Source organism: Haliotis cracherodii, unplaced genomic scaffold (genome assembly GCF_022045235.1).
Source record: "Haliotis cracherodii isolate W230 unplaced genomic scaffold, xgHalCrac1.p SCAF_15, whole genome shotgun sequence".
NCBI lineage: Eukaryota > Metazoa > Mollusca > Gastropoda > Lepetellida > Haliotidae > Haliotis > Haliotis cracherodii.
Window position 1 is genome coordinate 12,159,855 of NW_027266270.1, and position 24,664 is coordinate 12,184,518.

The 24,664-nt window shown below is 41.9% G+C and overlaps 1 protein-coding gene across 1 annotated transcript; it reads right to left on the minus strand.

Annotated features, from left to right (window-relative positions):
- Positions 1–885: 885 nt before the first annotated feature.
- Positions 886–24,425, minus strand: LOC139461809 (PDZ and LIM domain protein 4-like). The gene is made up of 3 exons (XM_071243285.1): positions 24,044–24,425; positions 4,679–4,827; positions 886–2,603 (listed from the first exon to the last, which is right to left on the minus strand). Exons 1-3 carry the CDS (start codon positions 24,146–24,148, stop codon positions 2,534–2,536), a joined length of 324 nt encoding a protein of 107 aa, XP_071099386.1. The 5' UTR covers positions 24,149–24,425; the 3' UTR covers positions 886–2,533.
- Between the last annotated feature and the right edge of the window lie 239 nt (positions 24,426–24,664).

The following is a 24,664-nucleotide window of genomic DNA, read 5'->3' on the forward strand; positions in this document are numbered from 1 at the left end:
GGTGTCGAACACCGGAAATTGGCTTCCTTCATTGTACCAATGTTGGGAACAAACCCGGACTTTCGGCGTGACGAGCGAACGCTTTAACCACTGGGCCACTTCATCTCCCTTTCAATTCTGAAAAACTAATGGAATGTTTAAATGGCAAGGTGGTAAACTTTCCTGTAAATGTTAAGATGACTTTCAATACAGCAACGACAAAGATCGCTCCGCGTGTCTTATGAACATACCACCCTCTTCACTTCCCTTGGCCACACCAGAAACCTATGATTATGGGTTCGAATCCCGGTTCCCCCCAATTATGTTTCTAGGTTTGTCAGCACCATACCCGTGCTCGTGGGTTTCACCGAAGTGGTAAACGTCTGATACCTGCATCACTTCGGGCTTTCCTCCCACATTAAGCTGACACGCCGTGATATAACTGGAATACTGTTAAAAGCGGCGTTAAACCCAACTCACTCACTCATTCACCTACCCAACCTGAAGTAGGCGTGTACCCTCATATGTTAACCTTTTGAGATGTTTATGGGAACAAAATATTAGCCCTGAAATATTGAGTTTGTTTTATCGCCGTTTTCAATGGGATTTCAGTTATATCACGGCGTGTCAGTTTGATGTCAATCTCATTAAAATGGGATCATGTCTCCGATTCGATACCTCTTTGTGTAAAGGTCTTGAGGACATATCCACGGGAGCCCGCGCCCAAGGACGGCAACTCTACACAGCGAACCGTGAGGGTTGTTGCTCATTGTATCACCCACTGTTTTATCCTATCCATTCTCAATTATTTACATGCAATCGTGACATAGCTCAAATGTTGCTGACTGGCGTAAAAGCCAACCAACCAAACAAACAAACAAAGTTCATATCACAACAAACAAAATATTAAAATGAAAAAAATATTTTAATACATGTAGGACAATGGACGGAGGCTGAAGGGCGACCTGGGGTCCTGAAACTATCCACTGGTCAACTAGGGACCGTCTCGCAACTATTAACATAATGCACTCGAAATGTACACACCTTGCTGACGATATATACATCTATCATACATTGCACACACGGCCTATGTACTCTACAACCGCCATGACAAGGCTGTCAACACGGAAATACACATGCGTAGATATGCAATTTACATCACTATAATTCTTTACATCTATTGAGGACCATCCCGGGGGCGTTAAATAAATTATCGCTGTTCAATATCATTTCTGGTTTTCCAGTTTACGATTGGAACTGTCATTTATAAATCCAAAATTTGATATTTATGATTTCTTCGAGTGTGGAAAAATTGGGCAGAGACACCTCAATCGTTTAAATATATACACATTTACAAAAAAAAATCACAATTTGTGATAGATAATCACCATTTAGATTCTAAACCAGCAAATGTTAGCATGACATTATGAAAAGTATAAACATAATACAAATTTATATGAAACGGGCAACGATTTCTCACACAGTACAATACATAATTTCAGCAAAATCACTAGTGTTTGAGATAAACCGTAAAACAATAAATGTACAAAATACCTATGTAAACTTCAACTTAATTAGACCATACATTTAACAATTTTAAGAAGAAAAACGAAAAGAGACATAAATAGGAATAAAAAACTTCTATTGTTCTATACAACATAAGACGTATTGATTCCAATGGCTTTGAAATTGTTAATTTACATTAAGATATATTCAGGTTTCTTAGAATTAAAATCTTAGTTTCGACAGTAATATACTCGTGATGTTAATAAACAGAACGCTGTGAGCAATAAACACTCCTTGAGATACAGTAACACATAAATAAGTGTTACTTGTGATAATTCACGATGTTATGAATATTAAGTACAATAAAACAATATAGACAGTTTCCAATAAAATGTCTATCACCTAATATGGCGCTGCTTTTTAAGTTTGTGAATTAATATTCCATGTCACCTAAATCATTATCTAACATAAATCTTGCAATTAGAATATCGTGTCTACAACAAATAGGACTTGCAAGAAATAACCTTTGCATAGGATAAATGCATAGATGAAAGTGGTGTCAGTCACAATTCAAGGTTGAAATCGGGATAGATCACGTGATAATACAATATCCATATCAGGAAGTTTGACATTTTACTTCCAGCCTGTAAATTCATTCAAAACTGCATCATTCCATAAAAAAGAAGATTTTTTAATCGCAGACCTGTAGGGTTCGTTTTAAGGAAGCTAATCTACCATACAATCCGGAGGCACGTGACATTTAGCCACGTGATCACGACTATCCAATCAACACTTACTCCTCCCAGCCTTGAAATTTTCATCGCCTTCACGGAGCAGCCTGTCTATGGAAATGGTGAAAATGCATGAGAATATCCGCTTCTGATCCAATGTAAAACCTCCTTGTACTGAAAGCAGAACAGCATGGAAAGTTTCATGCCGTGAAAGGTGAAATAGCGCGTGACCTTGACATTTCACCTTCACTGTCACGTGACACACACTGACTTCGTAAATGGAAGTCGTTGTTCAAAACGTCTTCGCAGTGCGAATGCTAGTGTTGTTTCCAGGGTGAAAACTTGATAGGCCCTTTCGGTTTGATGTGGTCGAAATTCTCACCACCCCTGAAACGATAAGATGGTAGTTTATTCACGAAATCTACATTTATTATGTGTCATAAAGCACGTGGCACGTGAGATATACAGTAAACTATATTTATAACGAACACGCTTATAACGAACTGACAGATGTAACGAACTTTTATTGTCCCGGCAGTTTCTGTATATTTTATCACTCTAAATGCGTACAAAGAGCTATATTTATAACGAACTAAAGATAGTGGTCCCTTTGAGTTCGTTATAACCATAGTTTACTGTAACTCGGTAGTTTTCTTGATTCGAACAATGAGACAAAATAATTAAAAAAATATATAAGTAGGGTTACACAATGTTTGTTTGTTTGTTGTTTAACGCCGCACTCAGCAATATTCCAGCTATTTGACGTGATAATATCTTCTCACGATTTGTTTGTTATTCAACGCCAAACTCAGCAATTTTCCAGCTGAACTCAGCAATATTCCAGCTATATGACGGCAGCCTTTAAATAATCGAGTCTGGACCAGACAACCCAGTAATTAAGATCATTAGCATCGATCCAAGCAATTGGGATACGATGAGTCAGCGAGCCTGACCACCCGATCCCGTTAGTCGCCTCTCTACAACAAGCATAGTCACCTCTTACGGCAAGCATGGGTTGCTGAAGACCTATTCTACCCCCATCTTCCCGTGGCAAGAGAGTTAACTGACTTTAAAAGTCCAGTTTCCACCCTTGCCAAACTAGGCTGGAATTACTGGGCTCGATCGTAGCGCCACCAGGGGCTATTACCAGTTATGTCCCTTCTAAGCCTCTCCTATGGACCAATCAGATTCCACTTCTCATATCACTTGTGTTTGCTTCACACAAAATGGTGGCGCCCAGTCAGGACGATCTGATCGATAATCAAGATCTACATTGTGATAAAATGGGTCTTTCATCGCGAAATGCATCAAATCACGTGAGCACCTTGATTAAAAACATGAAAAGATTTGGAAAATATCTGCTGACAACGGGTTGGCTGTGCACATGCTTTGCAAATCCTGCAATCCATCGAAATCTGCAGGACAGTTTAGGAACCGGATTTCGATTTCGGTGCGCGATTTTGATTGGATTATGCATAGACTCGTTAGCCCAGCGAAAATGTAACTCCATAAATCAAGCCAAGTTCGGCAAGGGTGGAAACTGGACTTTTATAGTCAGTTAACTCTCTTGCCTCGGGAAGATGATTCTACCCCGGATCTTCACGGCCGGCAACCACTCAGATCATACAGAGCGAGTGAGTGAGTGAGTGAGTGAGTATGGTATTACCTCCCCTTAAAGATATGTCAGCAATATCACAATGGGTAGGCGAGTGAGTGAGTGAGTTGGGTTTAACGCCGCTTTTAACAGTATTCCATGTATATCACGGCGTGTCAGCTTAATGTGGGAGGAAAGACCGAAGTGATGCAGGTCTCAGACGTTTACCACTTCGGTGAAACCCACGAGCACGGGTATAGTGCTGACAAACCTAGAAACATAATCGGGGCGAACCAGGATTCGAACCCACAATCATAGATTTCTGGTGTGGCCAAGGGACGCAACTCTGCACAGCGAATCGCGGCGCCTTAGACGACTGGGCCACCCGTGTCCCCGGCGAGTGAGTGAGTTAGCTATTACGCCACCATCAGACATATCGCAACAGTATTGCGACTGGGGGCCACAACAACATGCTTCCCACAATGACCCTATGGAGACACGAACCCAAGTTTTCGGTATGACGAGCAAACACTTTAACCACTGGGCTACCCAACATCCATCACACAACATGGAGTCAATTAAAATGTCGCTGTTAATGCTGGACCCCAAGGCTGTTTCATTGGTCCTTAATGTGGGAGTGAGTGAATGTTGTGAAACGCCGCAGCCAGCACTATTCCAGTTATATTACGCCGGCCTGTAAATAAGATATACCAGTAAATAAAAACATAAATAACGATCCACGGGTTCTCAATGACAACTGCTTAGCCTTGACCCCTGACCCTCTTTAATCGGCCCTTACAACCACCTATGAGGCGCTGGTGATCTTGTCAATGTAATCATATTGAACTTTCATATTGGCGTGACCTACCTTTGTAAATTAAGCATGAGTGCGTTGCCCGACCCTTTGATCATGTTCTGAGCCTGAGCGTGTGTGAGGCCCTGAGAGGTCCTCCCTCCGATACCGAGGATGATATCACCGGGGGTCAGATGACCTTGACTCGGTGACCCTGGTTCGACCTGCAAGTTTAAAGAAAGCCCAATGATACACTTAACTAAAATGTTATTAACGTTAACTTGTTGATTATAATAAAATAACTTATTTTCAAGGTCATGGTCACAAGGTAAAACAAAGTTGCAACGTCTCAAAGCGGGTCATGTATCATTGGTCACCTCTCTCAAGAAGACTCGTCACCCTTTCAATCAATGCTCTGTGCGACAAACAAAACAAAGTACTTCAGTCAATTAATATTTGATGTTTATTGGTACAGTTTGTATCCGAAAATATATCAAAGTGACACTCGCAATAGTCACAAAGCCATACTTTGTGGTTATAAATGTCAACCGTTTTTTATCATTATAATATCAAAGATGTTAACTATTGTTTTCGCTGTTGACAATCGTGAGAATACTGAAATATGTCGACAAATTGGCCACGAGTTGGGAATGTGTCGCCAATCGGCTTGTCCCGGAATGAGACGAGTGATCACGAATGGGCCATTGATCTTCACCGGTTCGTTCCCCGGCCACGTCATACCAAAAGACATTAAAAGATGGTACTTGTTGTTACCCTGTCTGGCACTCGGCATTCAGGGGCTAAAACAAGGACTGGTCGGCTCGGAGTCAGTATGCTGTGTCTGAGTGGGGTATTCATGTTAAACTGTGGCATGGTATCTCAGTGAGCTAGCACTATAAATCGGCATCAGTCCGGACTAGTACAAGCAGCCACACACATATACACGTGCATGCACGTCGCTATATAAGTGCAATAATCTTGGACGCGACGTTAAACCCCCTTTCACCTCACCTCAGTATGGAACAAAACACACGATGTCCGTGACACGCTGACACAGACAAGTGTTTATATTGAATGATGGGGCTACTGATTTTCTGTAAAATATACATGCAGACGTACACACATATATGGACTGATATCCACTTCCGCCTCACATATGCCCCCTACATAACATGAACTCATTGTTTTCCCCTGACTCAGCATATTATGTTCTCTCGCCAGCATGGTCTATATATAAATCACCTTCGAAATCAGCGTAACGCATTATATCATTACAACCTCATTATAAAGCGGTATCGTAAGCTAAAAAAACATTCATTGCATTCCACACCGGCGTCTCGTTGTAAGGCGGTTCTCATATGAAAACTAACATTTTGATGTTGGCTCGCCCTATGGTATATCAACACATATCTCCCTGTGCAGTGAACAAGAGGAGGTCGGGCGTTATTCTATGACATATTGCACAAACATGTCTATTTTGGAACATAATCTTGTACAAGTCTGGAACAGTATCGTCTGGAAGGAGCTGGAATGAATTCCACGTGTGTACTCATCTAAACAAAACGTTCTGTATGGAGGAGGGAAGCTCAGAATATATTTCACACACACATTGACAAGTGTTATGTTGTACCAGCCAGCGCCCCAGTGGGGATTCCGGATTAGAAACGGATTAGAAACGTTAGGCACGTGTGTGTTTGAAAGACTCCAAAGTGAAACAGTGTTCATCAAACGTCAACGAAGAGGTATTTGTATGTGCCGGTTACGTCACTACATCCTCAAAACCATGGAAGACCTGTGTCCACCATTGGCCGGAATGACTGCCGGACACCTCCCCCCATCGTTCGCTCGTCACGCCGAAGACCCGGGTCTGATTCTCCACATGGGTACAATGTGTGAAGTCCATTTCTGGTGTCCCCCGTCGTGATGTTGCTGGAATATTGCATAAAGCGGCGTAAAACCATACTCACTCTCTGAAGACCTAGGCGTAATTACTGCAAATTCCGTGGCCCTAGTTGACGTTGACGTAAACGTCGGTCAAGGTCATTCCATGTTACTTTGCTAATTTTGGATAGATATGGCTGCACATATGCTCAGCTACTGTTACATAGAGAGAACCACTGAGGAGGTACAGACGATCGTACCAGTTTCATTACATATGCAAATCTGATCAAAGGGAGGTGTAATGGGTTTCAAGTTATTTCATATAAACAGCGACGTGCATTCACGTGTGTCCGATGGCTGCTTGTACTTGTCAGGACTTCTGAATGATTTATACTGCTGACCAAATGTCGTTTTTGATTGGCATTTGGAACTTGGAAGAACATGGATACATGACACTTTTTTATGGATAGCAACTTCTCTTATTCTTTGTCAATTCACTTGATGACGGAGCAGGAAGTAGCTTTGATACGTAGTGTCAAATTCAATAAGTTGCTATCTGTGAAAAAGTGTTATGTATTCATAACGCAATGTCGCAGTATAACATGTCCTTGGTTTAGCCACCTTGATGCTGAGCGCCAGGCAGGGTAACAAGAAGTAGCAAGAAGTTTGAAAACTGACCTTCCGCTCTCCGGGCAGACAAAACGGAGGCGGTCAAATCTGACCAAACAGTCATGCTGAACTGCATAATGTAAATGCATTAAGATTTGATAAAGTCACAAGATATCAAACAATCGGCAAAAACATTTATGGTTGTAAGTCATCATATTGATAACGAGACTTATTCCACTGCTGACAAGAGTGAGTGAGGATATTTTTACGCCGCGTTAAACAATCGTTTCTAAACATGTGTGCACGTAAATAATTTGATCTGACATGTCTGATAAAACTACACCGCTGTATATGATACTTGTACCAAGAGCAAAATACAACATGAAGTGAAATCCACCTAATCTGATAATATTCGGCAATCCAATTAAGCACAAACCCGTATGTAATTTTCCAAGACAAATTGATTTCGTGTACTAAATAGGGCGACCCCTCACATACCTAGGATCAACACTATCTCGTGTAATTATCCGTAGTACCGATATCTAAAAACGTCCGTTCTCCTCACCTGCACAACAAACGTCAACTTTGACCTCATGTGAAGTAAACAAGCTTCCACGTTCTGCCAGGAAAGGCAACACCATGAGAGACGTTGGTGGTACTGTTATACCAAACCAGGACAGTCCGCGCTATCAACGTCTGGTTGTACTTCCCGAGGCGGATGAGCTGTTGCACGTGAAACGCTGCTGACATGCCCCAAAGGGATGTTCGTTGCTGAGGAGTGAAATAGACATCTTCCTCCGAGACTTGAGTGTTTACACTAGATAAAGAACTTATCCCCACTCAAGCTTAGACGGCTGATTAAATTAAACGGTGATTGGGAGTATACAAACATACACATATAGAATACTTATGTTTAAATAACTACAGCTGTCAATTCTAGTTCGCAGAGATATGAACACCTCAAATGTATTTATTTGTGTCTGTTGAAATATTCCATGTGTTAACATCGATGTGGGTAATTGAACTTATGTTTTATCTTTGGGGCAAATACTTCATAATAACCAACTTGTTAGGTTTTTTATAGGGATGTTCAGATTAAGTGAAATAACCGAAGCCAAAGGTCTAAACGACCAATCAATCACTGAGTGAGTGAGTGAGTGAGTGAGTGAGTGAGTTTGAAGCATAATTTTCAGGGACAGTTGCATCTTTGCGATATCCCCCCTCTCTTGACTAAAGGGACGATCGAGGTTACAGTGTGAACTAATCCGACACAGGGTACACTATCGCAACATGGTGTTAATAAATCCAGATAGAAGGACACCCCCACACCCCACACCCCACCCACCCCCCCACCCCCGGGACTGGAGTACAGTTAGAGTCATGATGGGGAAAGTGGGAACGGTATAGTAGTCTGTCTCAAAGTCGGGTGGCCCAGTCGTCTAAAGCGCCGCGATTCGCTGTGCAGAGTTGCGTCCCTTGGACACACCAGAAACCTATGATAGTGGGTTCGAATCCCGGTTCCCCCCAATTATGTTTCTAGGTTTGTCAGCACCATACCCGTGCTCGTGGGTTTCACCGAAGTGGTAAACGTCTGAGACCTTCATCACTTCGGGCTTTCCTCCAACATTATGCTGACACGCCGTGATATAACTGGAATACTGTTAAAAGCGGCGTTAAACCCAACTCACTCACTCACTCACTCACTCACTCACAGTTCCTGACCATTTCCCCTTGCAGTAATTCTTTTGCCATGAACGAAGCAAGTTTAGACTTTCCCATCTCATTTGGTTCCATCTTGATTGGCTGCTGCTTTCAAGCTGTTGAGAAATTATCTTCTTGCGTTCTATTTCAAAACCCCCGCCAACTCTGATTAACCCGCCTTGACCAAGGTATGATCCAGGTTTGGTTGACCTGTGGTAGTACTTGATAACTGATGCGGTTGAACAGAGTTGCCCATAGTAATTGAGCCCCTTTGCCGTCACTGAACCATAATATTTCCCCTCTCATCCAGGCCTCATGGTAATGCTGTAGCTCTAAATGAAACAAGTGTAGATTGTTCCAGAGGTCCGTTGGGGCACCTTGTTAACATGAACGTAGCTGCTTGTTCCTATCAAAATGATAGTCGGTTGATGTGAGGTAAAATGAGGTTTAACGTCACGTCCAGGCAGGGTAACAACAAGTGCCATCTTTTAACGTCTTTTAGAATGACGCGGCCGGGGATCGAACCCCGGACCTTCCGCTCTCCGGGCGGACACGCTACCACTAGACCACGGAGGCGATTGATAGTCCGGGGGTGGGGGAGGATTTGGGTTGGTTGGTTTATCACATCGATAACACTAACGATGGTATGAAAAGGCAAGTGATGACGACACTATAATTTACGATTAACGTAAATTGATTTTCATGTTGTCAATCACTGGATGATTTGGTCCAGATTCGATTATTTACTGACCACCGTCATATAGCTGGAATATTACTGAGTGCGGCGTTAAACAACAAACAAACAAAGAAAAACACAAGTTTAGCGAGTGCGAACATGTCACAATGACAAGCAGGGACAAGGATATACAAGACAGTATGCTCAGCTCGATCTCTAATGTGACAACAGGTCCAGATGGAACGTATTAAACAAGATCTCGCGAGAGTAAGCAAATCCAAGCGAGAGTTTGCGAGATTAAGCGAGAACACGACAAAGAAGAATCCCCAACTCAGGAAGGGGAAGACAAGTCGAGTTCGTAACGATCACCAGCTTCGATGGAAGCAATCTTATATATTGTTGTAACATTACAAACAACATCTTCACCTCCAGTGAGTAACGTCTTCCACATTGGTAACGTGGTCGCTATCATCAACGTGGGTACTGATATCCATCTGACATTTTTATAAGTTACCACACGTGCCATTCTGTATCAACGGCTAACGGTCAGCACACGCTGGAAAGAGTCGTACAACTCGCTACAGAGGGAATTGGAGAAAGGGCGATCTAGACCTGAAAATGAATCATTCTGATCCATGAGCGCTCTGTTCAATTTTTTCTCTATTTCTCTTTCTTTTGTCTTTTTTTTTTTGGGGGGGGGGGAGCTGGATTGGGATTGTCGTCAGAGATAGGACATGCAATTGTTTTCTCTGAAACGAGGAACCAAACAACTTTTTTTTCACAACACCTTTATTATATTTCTATTGTAAACCCGTAGGCAAAGTATGTTTTCCCAGTATTTCTTGGAACCGATTATTTCTGTAATACAATCATTTCTCGTGCCAACAACCTCTGATTTACAGGAATCCGTTATACATGTTGAATACTAATCACTGTGCCTTAAAAAACAGCATTCCATCCACTCACAACCCGACACACTACCCGAAACATTTGCTGCATACATACAATTAGGAGAAATGTAGTAAGGTAGCATACAATACAGAAGAATATTCGTTTACACAATTCAGTTTTTTGTCCGTTATAGCCGTCTAAATATCAAGTGTCTGGATGTTGTTTTACGCCGCATTCAGCTATACTACCGGGGCGGTCGGGTAGCCTAGTGGTTAACGTGTTCGCTCCTCACGCCGAAGATCCGGGTTCAATTCCGACATGGTTACAATATGTGAAGCCCATTTCTGGTGTCCCCCGCCGTGATATTGCTGGAATATTGCTAAAAGCGGCGTAAAACCATACTCACTCACTCACTCACTACTATATTCTCCAGTGGTCGTAATTTGCTTGGATCTGAACAGTGATTGAATTGTTTGAAGTTCCCTGACAGAGTACATTCCATTCACAGACTGGCCCTTATACCATGCCGCATGCTGGTGATTAATGACCAACATTTGACCCCAGCAAAAGGAGAGAAATAATTAATGTTACACAAATATTAACACAAATAATCTACTCATCTTGTAATGATGAAAATGAAAATTTCAAATTATACATAAGCTAAATAATTTAATTTTTTTGGCATTTTATGGTATTTGAACATTCATAGTTTGGTGTATATTTTTCAACGTATGTTCTGTGGGTAGTCCGTCTCGCAGACCCTTGAGAAAAAATTAAAAAGGAGTTCAACTCAAGTCTAGAATGATTTGGCAAGTCTAAATTGACTCATCTCTCGACCTGAAATTAAGGCTTGTTCTTGGCTTCATTTTGATTTTAATGTTTTTAATTTGTAGATACATGTTTTTAAATAAGGTAATTCTATTTCTACTAACTGTCAGTCTATTTTGGGGGGCTCCGGATAGTTGATCTTCAGGACAGATAATGGAGATCATCTTCCTGAACAAAACCATTGTGTAACAATATAACATATATACATGTACATGCTATTCGTGGCTGCACTCAACTAAACATATTTCGGAGAGCGAAAGGTCCGGGATTTGATACCCAGCCGCGTCATACCAAAAGACGTTAAAAGATGGTACTTGTTGTTACCCTGTCGGGCGCTAAAAGGGGCTAAAACAGGGACTGGTCGGCTCGAAGTCAGTATACTGCGTCTGGGTGGGGTATTCATGTTAAACTTCGGCATGGTATCTCAGCTGGATAGCACCATAAATCGGCATCAGTCCGTCTCGTACATCAGCCACACACTCACGTGCATGCACGTCGCTATGTAAGTGCATTAATCTTGGACGCGACGTTAAACCCAATTTCACCTCACCACTTCACCAATGTATCCCACGAGCCCGTCGATAAAAATGTATTTGTGTACAGCTACGAATTCCTGTCTTTACAGGTTGTGAGACAGTAGAACAGCGAGGGTTTTCTGTTGGCAAACTGCCCACTTGCTGTCATTGTTTTGTCAGCTCGTTGGCGGGATCCACACACGCACGCTTGTAGGGAGCACGGGGCACGTGCACTCTAATAAAACAAACGTACTTTCCATAAAAAAAAAACAATTTCCAGTTCAGAATATTTCAGACACAGTTTTTTTTTTAGTTTTTTGTCCGGGTCAGTTTATGTTTCTTGATAATGACATAAAGCGATGAGGATTAAAAATCAAATAGCGCGTTATTGCACGAATTTTACTTTTCGCTGAACTGCGTTGTTGTTTTCTTATCGACATCTCGTTATTATTAGTGTCCCAGCACCCCGGTCTATATACTCTAGTCTTATAACATTTGTTTGCTTGTTTTGTTCAATGCCGCAGTCCCGCAATATATTAGCCATATGACGGCGGTCTGTAAATGTAAAAAAACCTAGGCTGGACCAGACAATCCAGTGATTGACATCATGAGCATCGATCTACGATGACATGCATCAACAAAGCCAGCGAGCCTGACCACCCGATCCCGTTAGTCGCCCCCAATGACAAGCACGGTCGTCTCTTACGGCAAGCATGGGTTGCTGAAGACCAATGCTCTACCCGGGTAGGTGAGGTGAGGTGAGGTTTAACGTCGCGTCCGAGATTATTGCAGTTATATAGCGACGTGCATGCACGTGTTTGTGTGTGTGTGGTTACTTGTACTAGTCCGGATTATGCCGATTTATAGTGCTAGCCCACTAAGATACCATGCCGCAGTTTAACATGAATACCCTACTCAGACACAGTATACTGATTCCGGGCCGACCAGTCCATGTTTTAGCCCCTTAATGCGAGCGCAGGCAGAGTAACAACAAGTACCATCTTTTAACGTCTATTAGTATGACGCGAACCCCGAACTTCCGCTCTCCGGGCGGACGATCTACCACTAGACCACGGAGGCGTTCTCTACCCCGGTAGATCTTCACGGGTCTATTAGTCTAATGCGCCGCAGTTCTATGTGAAGAGTTATGCCCCTTAGCGATACCAGGATACACAGTTCGGGATCGCTTATGACCCATTGCTTTGTTTACTCCTTCTATGTTAAATTTTAACCTGCCCAGCCATTCTCAATGCAATCTTTTTTTAAAAGCGGCTATTTACTTTAACCGTGTTATTGTTAATAATTGATTATCGAAAACATGAAATTAATATAGGGATAGATTTGATACGAAAAGAAGGATAAATAATTCGGAGGTATTGTTAATCTAAACAGGGCGCTTCGTATTTTTAGCGTACAGTATCAATACGTATCATACAGTATCAATACGTATCATGCAGTATCAATACGTATCATACAGTATCAATACGTATCATGCAGTATCAATACGTATCATACAGTATCAATACGTATCATGCAGTATCAATTCGTATCATGCAGTATCAATACGTATCATACAGTATCAATACGAATCATACAGTAGCAATATGTATCATACAGTAGCAATACGTACCATACAGTATCAAAACGTATCATACAGTATCAATACGTACCATACAGTATCAATACGTATCATACAGTATCACAAAACTTATCATTGCAGCCTGAATATACTGAACAACATAAGTTAGGGATCATGAACAGTTTTTTTGGATAGTTTTATGAAAGTATGTGCTCAGTTTTCAGGACAAAAATATTCTCAATATATTCATGATCCCAATTTTCTTTATGAGCAACAATCCGCTCGTTAGGGGTATGATGACACACGATCAGCTGGTCACACACAGAAACAATCCGTTACTCACGTAAATAGGATAGGTCAAATGTATACGCCAGAGCTCAGATCGCCTTCTCCCATATAGACTTACGCGTATGTTCAATCACATTTAATGCATTACTTGGCAGAAAAGAATGAAGAAAAATAGCGAAGATTTAGGGAAACACAGTTTAAAATTTATATTACAATTTAGTCCGTTATTATGACAGTCATGGAGGCATGGGGGCATCTGGGAATCTGGGCATGGGGGGCCATCCCATCCCGGGGCCACCGCGGTGTCTGGCTCAACTTCCTAGACCACTTCACAATTTAGTGCCTACTCTGCCACGACGCGTGTCATTAGGGAGCGCTGGTCAGGTGGTGAACCATGGCTAATTGAAATAACGTCAGCGTCAGGAGCCGTTCAAGCAATTACACTCCAAAGAATATGAATTGGAAGGGTGCAGCATATTTCTAATCGATCAAACATATTTAATTTCTGACGTTTCGGTGAATCTGATGTTTACTTTCATAGCTTATAAAAGCAATTTCATTGGTCAAAAAAGTTTGAAAAATGTATTATTATATATGTTTTGTTTATAAAAACAACTTTATTGGTTTTATTTCTGTATGTGCCGTTTACGTGAGATATATGAGAAATTGTCCTTAAAGACACACTATTTAATTCATGTCTCTTAAGTTCGAATGTGTTTGTGGTGCACATCTATCTCTTCAGCCATGAAATGGAGCCCTTTGCTATTTCGGAGTTTGGGAAAGTTATATTTGTTCGGTTTCCATGACAACAAATGACAATCGATGAAGTATTCATATCCAGAGTATAACGCATGTAACCATTTGCATTTCTTTACTTATCATTCAAGCGGCCAACTGCGGACGTTTATGTTTGTAGAATTTGTTTCATTTATATGTTTTCTAATCCCAATCGAAACCAATAGAAAACCAGGGGGATATTTTTCTGTCTAACTTGAGAAATTTTAAAAATGTTGTGAAGATTTAGAATATTGATCAATCTGTATGGTCAAATAGTCATCCTAATCATGATAAATACTAATCATAAGTATGATAATTTAATGACCACAGTTTTGCGTTTGGGTGTATTAATAAAGTCTCTAGCTGGTACCACAATATGCACCCGTGAAGATCGAGGTTAAAATAGGTCTTCAGCAACACATGCTTCACGTAGGGAGCGACTAACAGGATCGGGTGGTCAGGTTCGCGGACTTGATTGATGCATGTCATCGCATCCAAAATGCGTGGGCCGACGCTCATGATATCAATCACTGGATTTTCTGGTCCAGACTCGATTATTTACAGACCGCTGTTAAATAGCTGGAATATTGTTGAGTGCGGGGTTAATCAATAAACAAAAAACAAACCACTATATGATGACCGTGGTAGAGACATTTTTTGCCATTCCCTATCAGATTTATCAATTATATTTTTGAGTTGCTTTTGCTTTTGGTGGTATTATATATATTCACCCAATTTTAACCTGGAGCCAGGTTGGAACAACAGTGAGTGAGTGAGTTGGGTTTAACGCCGCTTTTAACAGTATTCCAGTTATATCACGGCGTGTCAGCTTAATGTGGGAGGAAAGCTCAAAGTGATGCAGGTCTTAGACGTTTACCACTTCGGTGAAACCCACGAGCACGGGTATGGTGCTGACAAACCTAGAAACATAATCGGGGCGAACCGGGATTCGAACCCACAATCATAGGTTTCTGGCGTGGCCATGGGACGCAACTCTGCACAGCGAATCGTGGCGCCTTAGACGACTGGGCCACCCGTGTCCCCCGTTGGAACAACAGGGAGGTGAGTATGTGTGGCTTCTACTGGAAGTGATGACTCGACATGAAAGCTACCCCGAGCTACACGTTTGTTATTTACAAGGTTACCGGTTTCTGTGTTTCATCACTCTACGAGCTTCGTAGCCTTGCTCCAAGTCTCTACTGAATGATAGGTCGATGAATGTATGGAATTTCTAGATCTGTCCTTATGAAGGCAAGTCTATTTGTTTTTTAAGGACAACCTTTTCATATAATTTATATAATCTAGGAATAATGATGTAAACCAATAACCATTGCCTTAGAGACTTGTGCAAGCCTATCAGCTTCGCAGAATCCACGTTTACAATATCGGTAATGGAAACCACTGAGCTCTAGAATTAACGTTGTTAGACCACAGGAATGTCGATGACGTCATTGGCAGATGGGACTTCAGAGATGGAAGAACGTCTGTGGCACGTGTCGGTTGAATGGAATACACACTTGTAACAACATGGGCTGGGGAGGTTTACATTATGTTGGCATTGTCTGGTGTTTCCCCCGATCATCCATATGCGCGAGGATAATAAGGGAGGAGGCGTTTGAACAACACTGTGAGGATCCTGCCCATCATGTAACTCTGCATTGACATATGGCACGTATTATTTACTTATATAAACTGGTCTACCAATACCCTATGTGGTAAAGGAGGTGCACTTTGTGGATACGAGTGAACACTCAAGTTTGTTTGTTTGTTGTTTTAACGCAATACTCATCAATGTTCTAGTTATATGAGGGGCGGTCGGGTAGCCTAGTGGTTAAAGCGTTCGCTCGTCACGCCGAAGACCCGGGTTCGATTCCCGACATGGGTAAAATGTGTGAAGCCCATTTGTGGTGTCCCCCGCCGTGATATTGCTGGCATATTGCTAAAAGCGGCGTAAAACCATACTCACTCACTCACTCTAGTTATATGACGGCAGTCTGTAAAATATCCTGGCTAGACAAGGCAATCCATCGATTGATATCATGAGCATCGATCCACGCAATTGGGGGGTATCTTGACTTGCAATCAACCAAGACCTATATACGCCCTCGGAATCCCCACGGGTCTAACGCTCAGTTATTGTATGAAAGAAAAACTCCGGAAGCAAAATGCATTTGGTAGTCATGTCATCCTTATTGAGTTAGGGGGCGGTCGGGTAGCCTAGAGGTTAAGGCGTTCGCTCGTCACGCCAAAGATCTGGGTTCGAATCCCGACATGGGTAGAATGTGTGAAGCCCATTTCTGGTGTCCCCCGCCGTGATATTGCTGGAATATTCCTAAAAGCGGCGTAAAACCAAACTCACTCACTTATTGAGTTAGTGATTCTGGTCTAACGCCGCTTAGAACAGTATTTCAGTTGTATTTTCCACCGAGGAAAGTGGTGCATGTTTTTGACGTTTACCACGAGCAACTTTTAGTGCTGAATAAGTTTGTCTGTTGTTGTTTTGTGTATGTTATTGAACGCCACACTGAGCAATATTCCAGCTATATGAGTGGGAACTGTAAATAATCTAGTTTGGACTAGACAATCCAGTGATTGGATTGCCTAGTGGTTAAAGCGCTTGTCCGTCAGGCCGAAAATCTGGGTTCGATTCCCGACAAAGGTACAAACCAATATGTGTATCACAAAATATGGCGGGAAACTGCTAAAAAACGTAAACCCAAACTCACTCACTCACACACGAGGGGCCGCAAGGGAACCTTCTGGTTAAAGAGTTGGATCGTCAGGCCAACATGCAGTAGGAGGGGCGACGCGATTCGCTGTGCAGAATTGCGTCCCTTGGACACGCCAGAAACCTATAATTGTGGGTTCGAATCCCGGTTCGCCCCAATAATGTTTTTAGGTTTGCCAGTCCCATACCCGTGCTCGTGGGTTTCACCGAAGTGGTAAACGTCTGAGACCTGCATCACTTCGGGCTTTCCTGCCACATTAAGCCGACACGCCGTGATATAACTGAAATACTGTTAAAAGCGGCGTTAAACCCAACTCACTCACTCACATGCAGTAGGTAGGTATACGAAACCCGTGGTTAAAAGCAAAAACCAAAAAAACCCCGAGAATTGTAAAAAGAAAATACTACTAAAAATAATCCTATTCAAACCCGATCCTTTATTAAAGAACATATCTGTCAGTTTTCTATGCTATGCAATAAACGATTGAGAACTACACATTCAGCATCGGGGATTTGGCCGGGTTGTCATTTACCCACATATTTACTTATCCTCTCATGCCTCTCCATTGTAGACTATGAATGCCAGATGCTGCATGCTGCAATAGGTCATTATACGCCAGTGCTTCTAAATACCAGGCTAGGTATCCCCTCAAAGCATTTTGCCATATCTCCCCAGGTGACGGGAGGGGGTGGGTTGGATGATATAGGGAGGTCATTAGTGCAAAAGGTGTATGTTTCGTAATCTTATTTTTGGTCATATAAGCACATTGCGCATAACAAGTTCCATAACTTACTCTTGCGTCACCACGAGCAACCGTTTCGTTGCTTAATACACAGCGGAGTGTATGAGTACACGGCGCTTTCTGCAATATTCCAGCAATATCACGGCAGGGGGACACCTGAAAAAGGTTTGCACATATTGTAACCATTTGGGAATCGAACCCGTGCCTTTGGCGTGCCGAGCGAACGCTTTATCCACTGGGCTGCCTTATCATCCGAGAAGATGCGGGCTAGAATAGATCTTCAGTAATCCCATGCTTGCCGTGAAAGGCGTCTATGCTTGTCGTAAAAGGCGACTAACGGGATCGGGTGATCTGGCTCGCTGACTTGGTTGATGCATGTCATCGTATCCCAACTGTGTCGATCGAAGCTCATGATATCAAGTACTGGATTGTTGGATCCAAATTAGATTTTTCACAGACCGTCGTCATATAGCTGAAACATTGCTGAGTGCTGCGTTAAACAACAAACAAACTGTACACACAGAATTGGAGTGAGTGCAGAGAGTGACAGCATGTTGTTCTAAGCCACAGACAGCTCGCATCAAGGTGGCCTATCAGCAATCGAGTCAACATCTCAGAGCCTGACCACACGATCCAATTTTGTTGACTCTTACAGCAGTGGAATGTTAGTAACATATTCTCTCACGGATCCCCTACCCTTCCCACGGTAACGTTTTCAAAAGAAAACACGGATTTACAGTAATATTATTGGGATGCTTTTTCGAAATTAAGGATGTCAACTTTATTTTATATACAAAATGTTTTGACGTAACAGTTTCGTGAGTGATTAAAAGAGTCTTATAATACGCAGAAACTTCAAGTAATGTGCACCTCAACGAACAAGAGAAGCCATGAGCGAATTTAGACATCGCTCAGGGAAGGTACGGCTCGTCTCCAGAAATAAGTCGTGTATAATAGCATAGGCATGCTGAACGGTAAATGGAACGGCTCCAACATATCAACAATACATCCTATCCTGCACGGGAATTTCGTGCGCCAGTCACAGGTTGCGCATGCGCAGTGACAGCACTCATCTGACCTGTCAAGATGACACGCATGAAAAGCATGCAAACGTGCATTGAGAAGACTGCCAAGTGATCGCTTATGGGATGGGTTTATGCGTTTGATTTTTGTTGTCTGTGTCACGGGTTGGCCAGTGTGTAACTATTATGTATGGTGGTGTTCCATGATTCATTGGCGATGACAGCTGTTGGGGGTTGGGGGTGGGGGTTGGGGTGTGGACCGGGGACATTGGTCTCAGGACTGAATCATGTTTGTCGATTCCTCCTATTTTATGTAACCTATCTTTCATGCGCTCATACTTTTGTTAAGATGTACTTGGAAGGGATGAGCCCCCCCCCCCCCCCCCCCCTTCCCTATTATAACTGACCAGTCCATAAATAATGTTTAAATATGTAATTGCTTTATTTAAAGAACTAGAACTGCCATTCGTCTTCAACCGAGTATGACAAATGTTGGCGAACCAACGCCTTCACGGGTCTAAATTGGGGAAGTGAAAAACACTGTTTGTACGTGCATTGACCCCCTCCCCTCTCCCCAAAGTCTGTGTTCCAGACCCTAGAGAATAATATCAAATTAAAATAGGAGTCCAACTCAAGTCTAGAATGGTGGTATTTGAACATTCATAGTTCTTATTTTAAGATTTAATATCGGTGTATATCGTCATATTTTCTGGGGTAAACCCTGGAGAAATCATTTGTGAAAGGAGTCCCACTCAAAACGTTTAGAGTGAGTGAGTGAGTATGGTTTTACGCCGCTTTTAGCAATATTCCAGGAATATCATGGCGGGGGACACCAGAAATGGGCTTCACACGTTGTACCCATGTCGGGAATCGAACCCGGGTCTTCGGAGTGACGAGCGAACGCTTTAACCACTAGGCTACCCGACTGCCCCCAAGACGTTTAGAATGGTTTGGCAAGTCTTCGAGATTTCCTCAGCTCTGAAATTAAGGATTTGTAGATATATAGTTTAAACCATATTTTATTGCTCCCTTTCCAATAATTGAAGGGTATTGGGGCAGCCTAGTAGTCAAAGCGACCGCTCGTCATGTCGAAGGCCCGGGTTCGATTCCCCACAACGTGTTCAGTTTATTCCAGGTGTCCCAACCATGATGGTGCTGGAATATTGCTGAATGCGGCGTAAAACGATACTCGCTCATTATAATAATTGCGGCAAAGTCTCAACAGGGTAGATTCCTATTTGTGAGTGTGATACTGTTTTGTGCAACAGCTGTCTGTGTCTTGTAAGATCATTAAGAATCACAGCATATCAACCAAGTAAGTTCACATCGGCCTATTCCCTGCGTGTGGTCTGTCCGTGATAAACACAACATCATACAGCGTCGTAATGGCCTGATATACCGTCACTATCTATCTACTGGTTTTCACCACCTTCAATGAATCAAAGGGGCCGACAGTCTCTTTAAAACATGATACATGCGATAGCTATCCGGTCCAACCTCCCATCCTACAAACACCGAGATAGGACCTGTTCACTGTATGTAAGGAAGATAACTCTAATTTCATACCGTCATAGTTTCGTGGCGTTATATTTGTTTGTTTGTCGTTTGACGCCGCTCTCCGTGGCGTTATGAGAAATAATGAGTGAGTGAGTGAGTTGGGTTGAACGCCGCTTTGAACAGTATTCCAGTTATGTCACGGTGTTTAGAAATGATGAATGATATAGTTACCATGTAAGATGATAGGAAAGGTCAATTTGTGTATCGATATGTAAGATGCCCAAGGACGTTAGAGAACACGATTCTTTCACACTACTATAGTTAATATGTCCATAGTATAGTAATAAAGTGTAACATACGAGGAATGTTAGTACAGATAAACTTGTTTCTATCAGAAAAAAGAAGAAAAAGATTCATAAACGTGACATCCCAGAACACATTCTTTGCTCGTGTTTAGACATGTTTTGATTAACGTGATATGCTGTTTACTTCGCCCGCTATTCAGCTATGCGCTGCTGGGAGCGTATCACTCGCCAAACAATATCTAGTTTGTTTTTCCTCGTAACCTTGGCTCGGAGAAGTTTATTTGGAGGAGATTCAAATTCCCGTGGGCACTCACACTTCACCACATTGCGTGGGTGGACGTGTTTGAAAAATGGAATAAATATTTGAATGACTTGAGTTTAAAAAGTAATAATAACATTGAAACTTTGCGTCTTTCTGCTTGACAAATGGTATGATAAATCTGACGTTTGGTGTGAGTTTAGTCTAAAGCCGCTTGTACCAGTTTGCCCGTATATGATGTCAGCTTGATGTAGGAGGAACGTCGGAAATGACCCTAGACGTCTACCACTGAAGCGAAACCCACGAATATTGTGCCGACAATCCCAGAAACTAGGCTATCTGAGATTTGAACACACGATCATAGGTTTCTTGTACTCCCAAGGGACACAACCCTGTACAGGAAATTGCGCAGCCAAATTGCGGCGCTTTGGGCGACTGGGCTACCGTCTCTACATCTAAATTTGAAACATACGTACTCTGAAATCGTGAAGAAATTATCCATTATAAATGAAATTCATGTTAGGTTTCCTGACATTATTTCTTTGCCTTTTGAACAAAGGACCGCTCAAATTATTTCAACATCATAAACACGTGTTTCCTCTTTACAGTATTGATATAAAACAGTTACCTATTAAGAACCTACCTAAACAGGTCGAGATCAGAACATGACACTAGCGTGAGAACAAATCGGACAATATGAAGCAAGGAAAGTCGCTAAGAAAGCTTCCATGCCGTCAACTCTCTCGGCATTTTAAGTGCCATTTCCCCAAACGTGCGTGCCACATGCACCCAAAACCCCGACCCCCGCCCTATTTGAACACCGTTTGATAACATCGCGAGATATGTTGTGATACCCCCCACTCGTCTGGTTCTATCACAACGAGCGCAGTGAGGTTACGAACAGTTAACGCATTGGCTCTTAGTCGGGAGCCCAGTCAAGCTATATCGCTGCTTTGTCGGTCGGTCCTCCCGACGAGTGGTTATTTTCTCGGTGTACTTGTGGGAACTGAAGATGTAGCACACACCCATATACAGCGGGGAAAGCGTGTTGGGTTACCGGGGACTAATTTGGATCGCCTCCCGCTAGTTCAAGGTACGCTGCTGTAGCAGCGTGTATGCTGCGGTAAATTCCCGTGCAGCACGGGCTAAACGTGCGTAATGGATAACAATAGATTTGTGTTGAATAACGATGCGTAACGCCGTGGTTTCTCGTGGAGACATCGTACTGGTGTGCTGGTATTTGGGATAGTTTGGGATAGTTTCCATGGTTACTGATGGGGGATCGGTGATACTGGAATTCCATGTGCAGTGACGATGGCGCGCTGTGGATTGTTTGATAATGGAATGCAAATAGTGGTTGACAGAAAATGAAATTGGATATGATATCAACAACCTGTGATTGATAGAAATTAACATACTTCAGGAATATTGTTAGTGTCGACTTTTTTATCATTGAGAAACCGGGTTCTATTATTAACATACCCCCCCCCCCCCCCCAAAAAAAAAAAAAAATGCAAATAAATAAATAAATAAAATAAAATAAATAAGTAAGTAAGTAAGTAAGTAAGTAAGTAAGTAAGTAAGTAAGTAAGTAAGTAAGTAAGTAAGTAAGTAAGTAAGTAAGTAAGTAAGTAAGTAAATAAAATAAAATAAAATAAAATAAAATAAAATAAAATAAAATAAAATAAAATAAAATAAAATAAAATAAAATAAAATAAAATAAAATAAAATAATAATAATAAATAAATAAATAAGAAAACAACTTTAACCCCTTTTTAACCTCACGAAAATCGACTTAATATATTTTTCTGGCGCAAGTGACGTAATATGAGTGTGATGTGATTCTTCCACTGAAGTTGTAATCACATATGTTATAAGAGTGTATATCATCATGGATCATGTATTATCATCATAATCATAACCCGTACTGCTTGTGACTATTAACTTTTCAATGTTAACTCGAAAGCTTCTGCTTTTATCGACAGGTACAAGTTTGATCCTGATGAGCAATATGACAAGGCCCATTCGAGTCGATAGCCTCGGTTCGACACAACCGAATTTTAGACTGTGTTTTAGATATCATGTGAGACACTTTTTATATAATAATAACAAACCTTGGCAAAAGTCACTCATACTTATTGCTATCATTATTTATAGAAGCGTTTTAGTGTCAAACTTTCCGCTTGAAATCTGTCGGGTTTCTTTTATTATTCTCAATCCTCATACCTATGATGATGAAGTAAGATGCAGGTGTAAGATGCAGGTGTAAGATGCAGGTTTAAGATGCAGGTTTAAGGTGCAGGTGTAGATTTCACCACTTGAGGTGGTGGGGTGAGGTGAAATGGGGTTTAACGTCGCGTCCAAGATTATTGCACTTATATTCACCACTTGAAATACACATCAGTCACATGTAGCTGGGATAAGATTGTAGATTTGGGATAAGGTGCTGAGATTTGTGGCAGGCATTGGACGTAGTATAAATAAACTGTTGTGGTTCCGTTCGAAATTGTATATTTACACGGGGTGGTTTGTGTTTTTATAGAAATTGTTCCATTCCATTCCTTCTATGAATTAAAAGATAAGATGGCTTCATTCAGATTGATTACATATCACATTGCTAGAAACCCCAAACAAAACATTCTATATTTCTCCTTAGTGGAATGTGGACAGTTGTCAATAAAAGGAGATCATATTCCAAGAACACCCCCCCCCCCCCCCCCCCAACCCCCAACCTTTCCCCCTAAATGTTCTATTGTGAATTACTGAGTTTAACGAAAGAGATTCTCTCAACACTATCAACTCATTACATTAACAAGAAATCGACTATTGCATATACTTAAAATAAAATAATTCAACATGCGCTGGAATCACTATTCCGGACCCTCCTTAATCAAAATAATATATTCTATATTCATTATTCACCCCGTACACTTTGACACACGCTGTTCTTTTCTTATTCCTTAATGCGCGTGTTAAGTATTATGAACTAAGTAACAAGACATACAAATCAAACACGGACACCTCCTATAGCGGCAACCTTTGAGTACCAAACCATGCCCATAGCGGGGCAACAGTGTAGGGCTGTGAGGGGGAGAAAAGTCGAGCATACTTCCGCAAATAACTGCCTAACGTTTTACCTACCTTTTTAATACACAACGCCATCCGGTAATCGCTCCCCCCCTGAAGTCGGAATCCCCAAGGTTCCTGAGCTGACCGGCGCTGTATCTGAACCGTAGTGGTCGCCATTATGTCCGAGGATGAAAAGGACACTACTTGGGAAAAGTCTCAGTGGTTATGCTGGCTTCAACACGCTATCCCAACCAGTCACAGAAAGCTGGCCTCTTCACAGCGCATGCCCGAAAGAACGGGATTCCTCAAGAACTGTGTCTATTTTAAGAATCTGTGAGGTCCCTCTGCAATACTTAACACGTGGTATTATCCTGTATTGCAGATTGAATTGGGTTGCAGTTCCCTTAATTCTATAACCTTACCTAAACAGCTGGTATGTACATTTCAGAATGTTGATTTCAGTAATTACGAAAGTTTTGATCACTTTTCCCACCTGTTTTGGAAAGCATTATGGGTGTCTATATCGTGTTTATTTCAAAAGTGGGTGTATCCACTGGCAGCTATTTCTGTCCACACCATGTTCCTTCCTATCTGTTTGTGTTGGCGTGTAATGTTTCATGCAGTTTTCACTACATGCTGTTGAGTGTTTACCTTTTGCGCACTTAAGAATATCTATAATTTGCCAAGGACGTT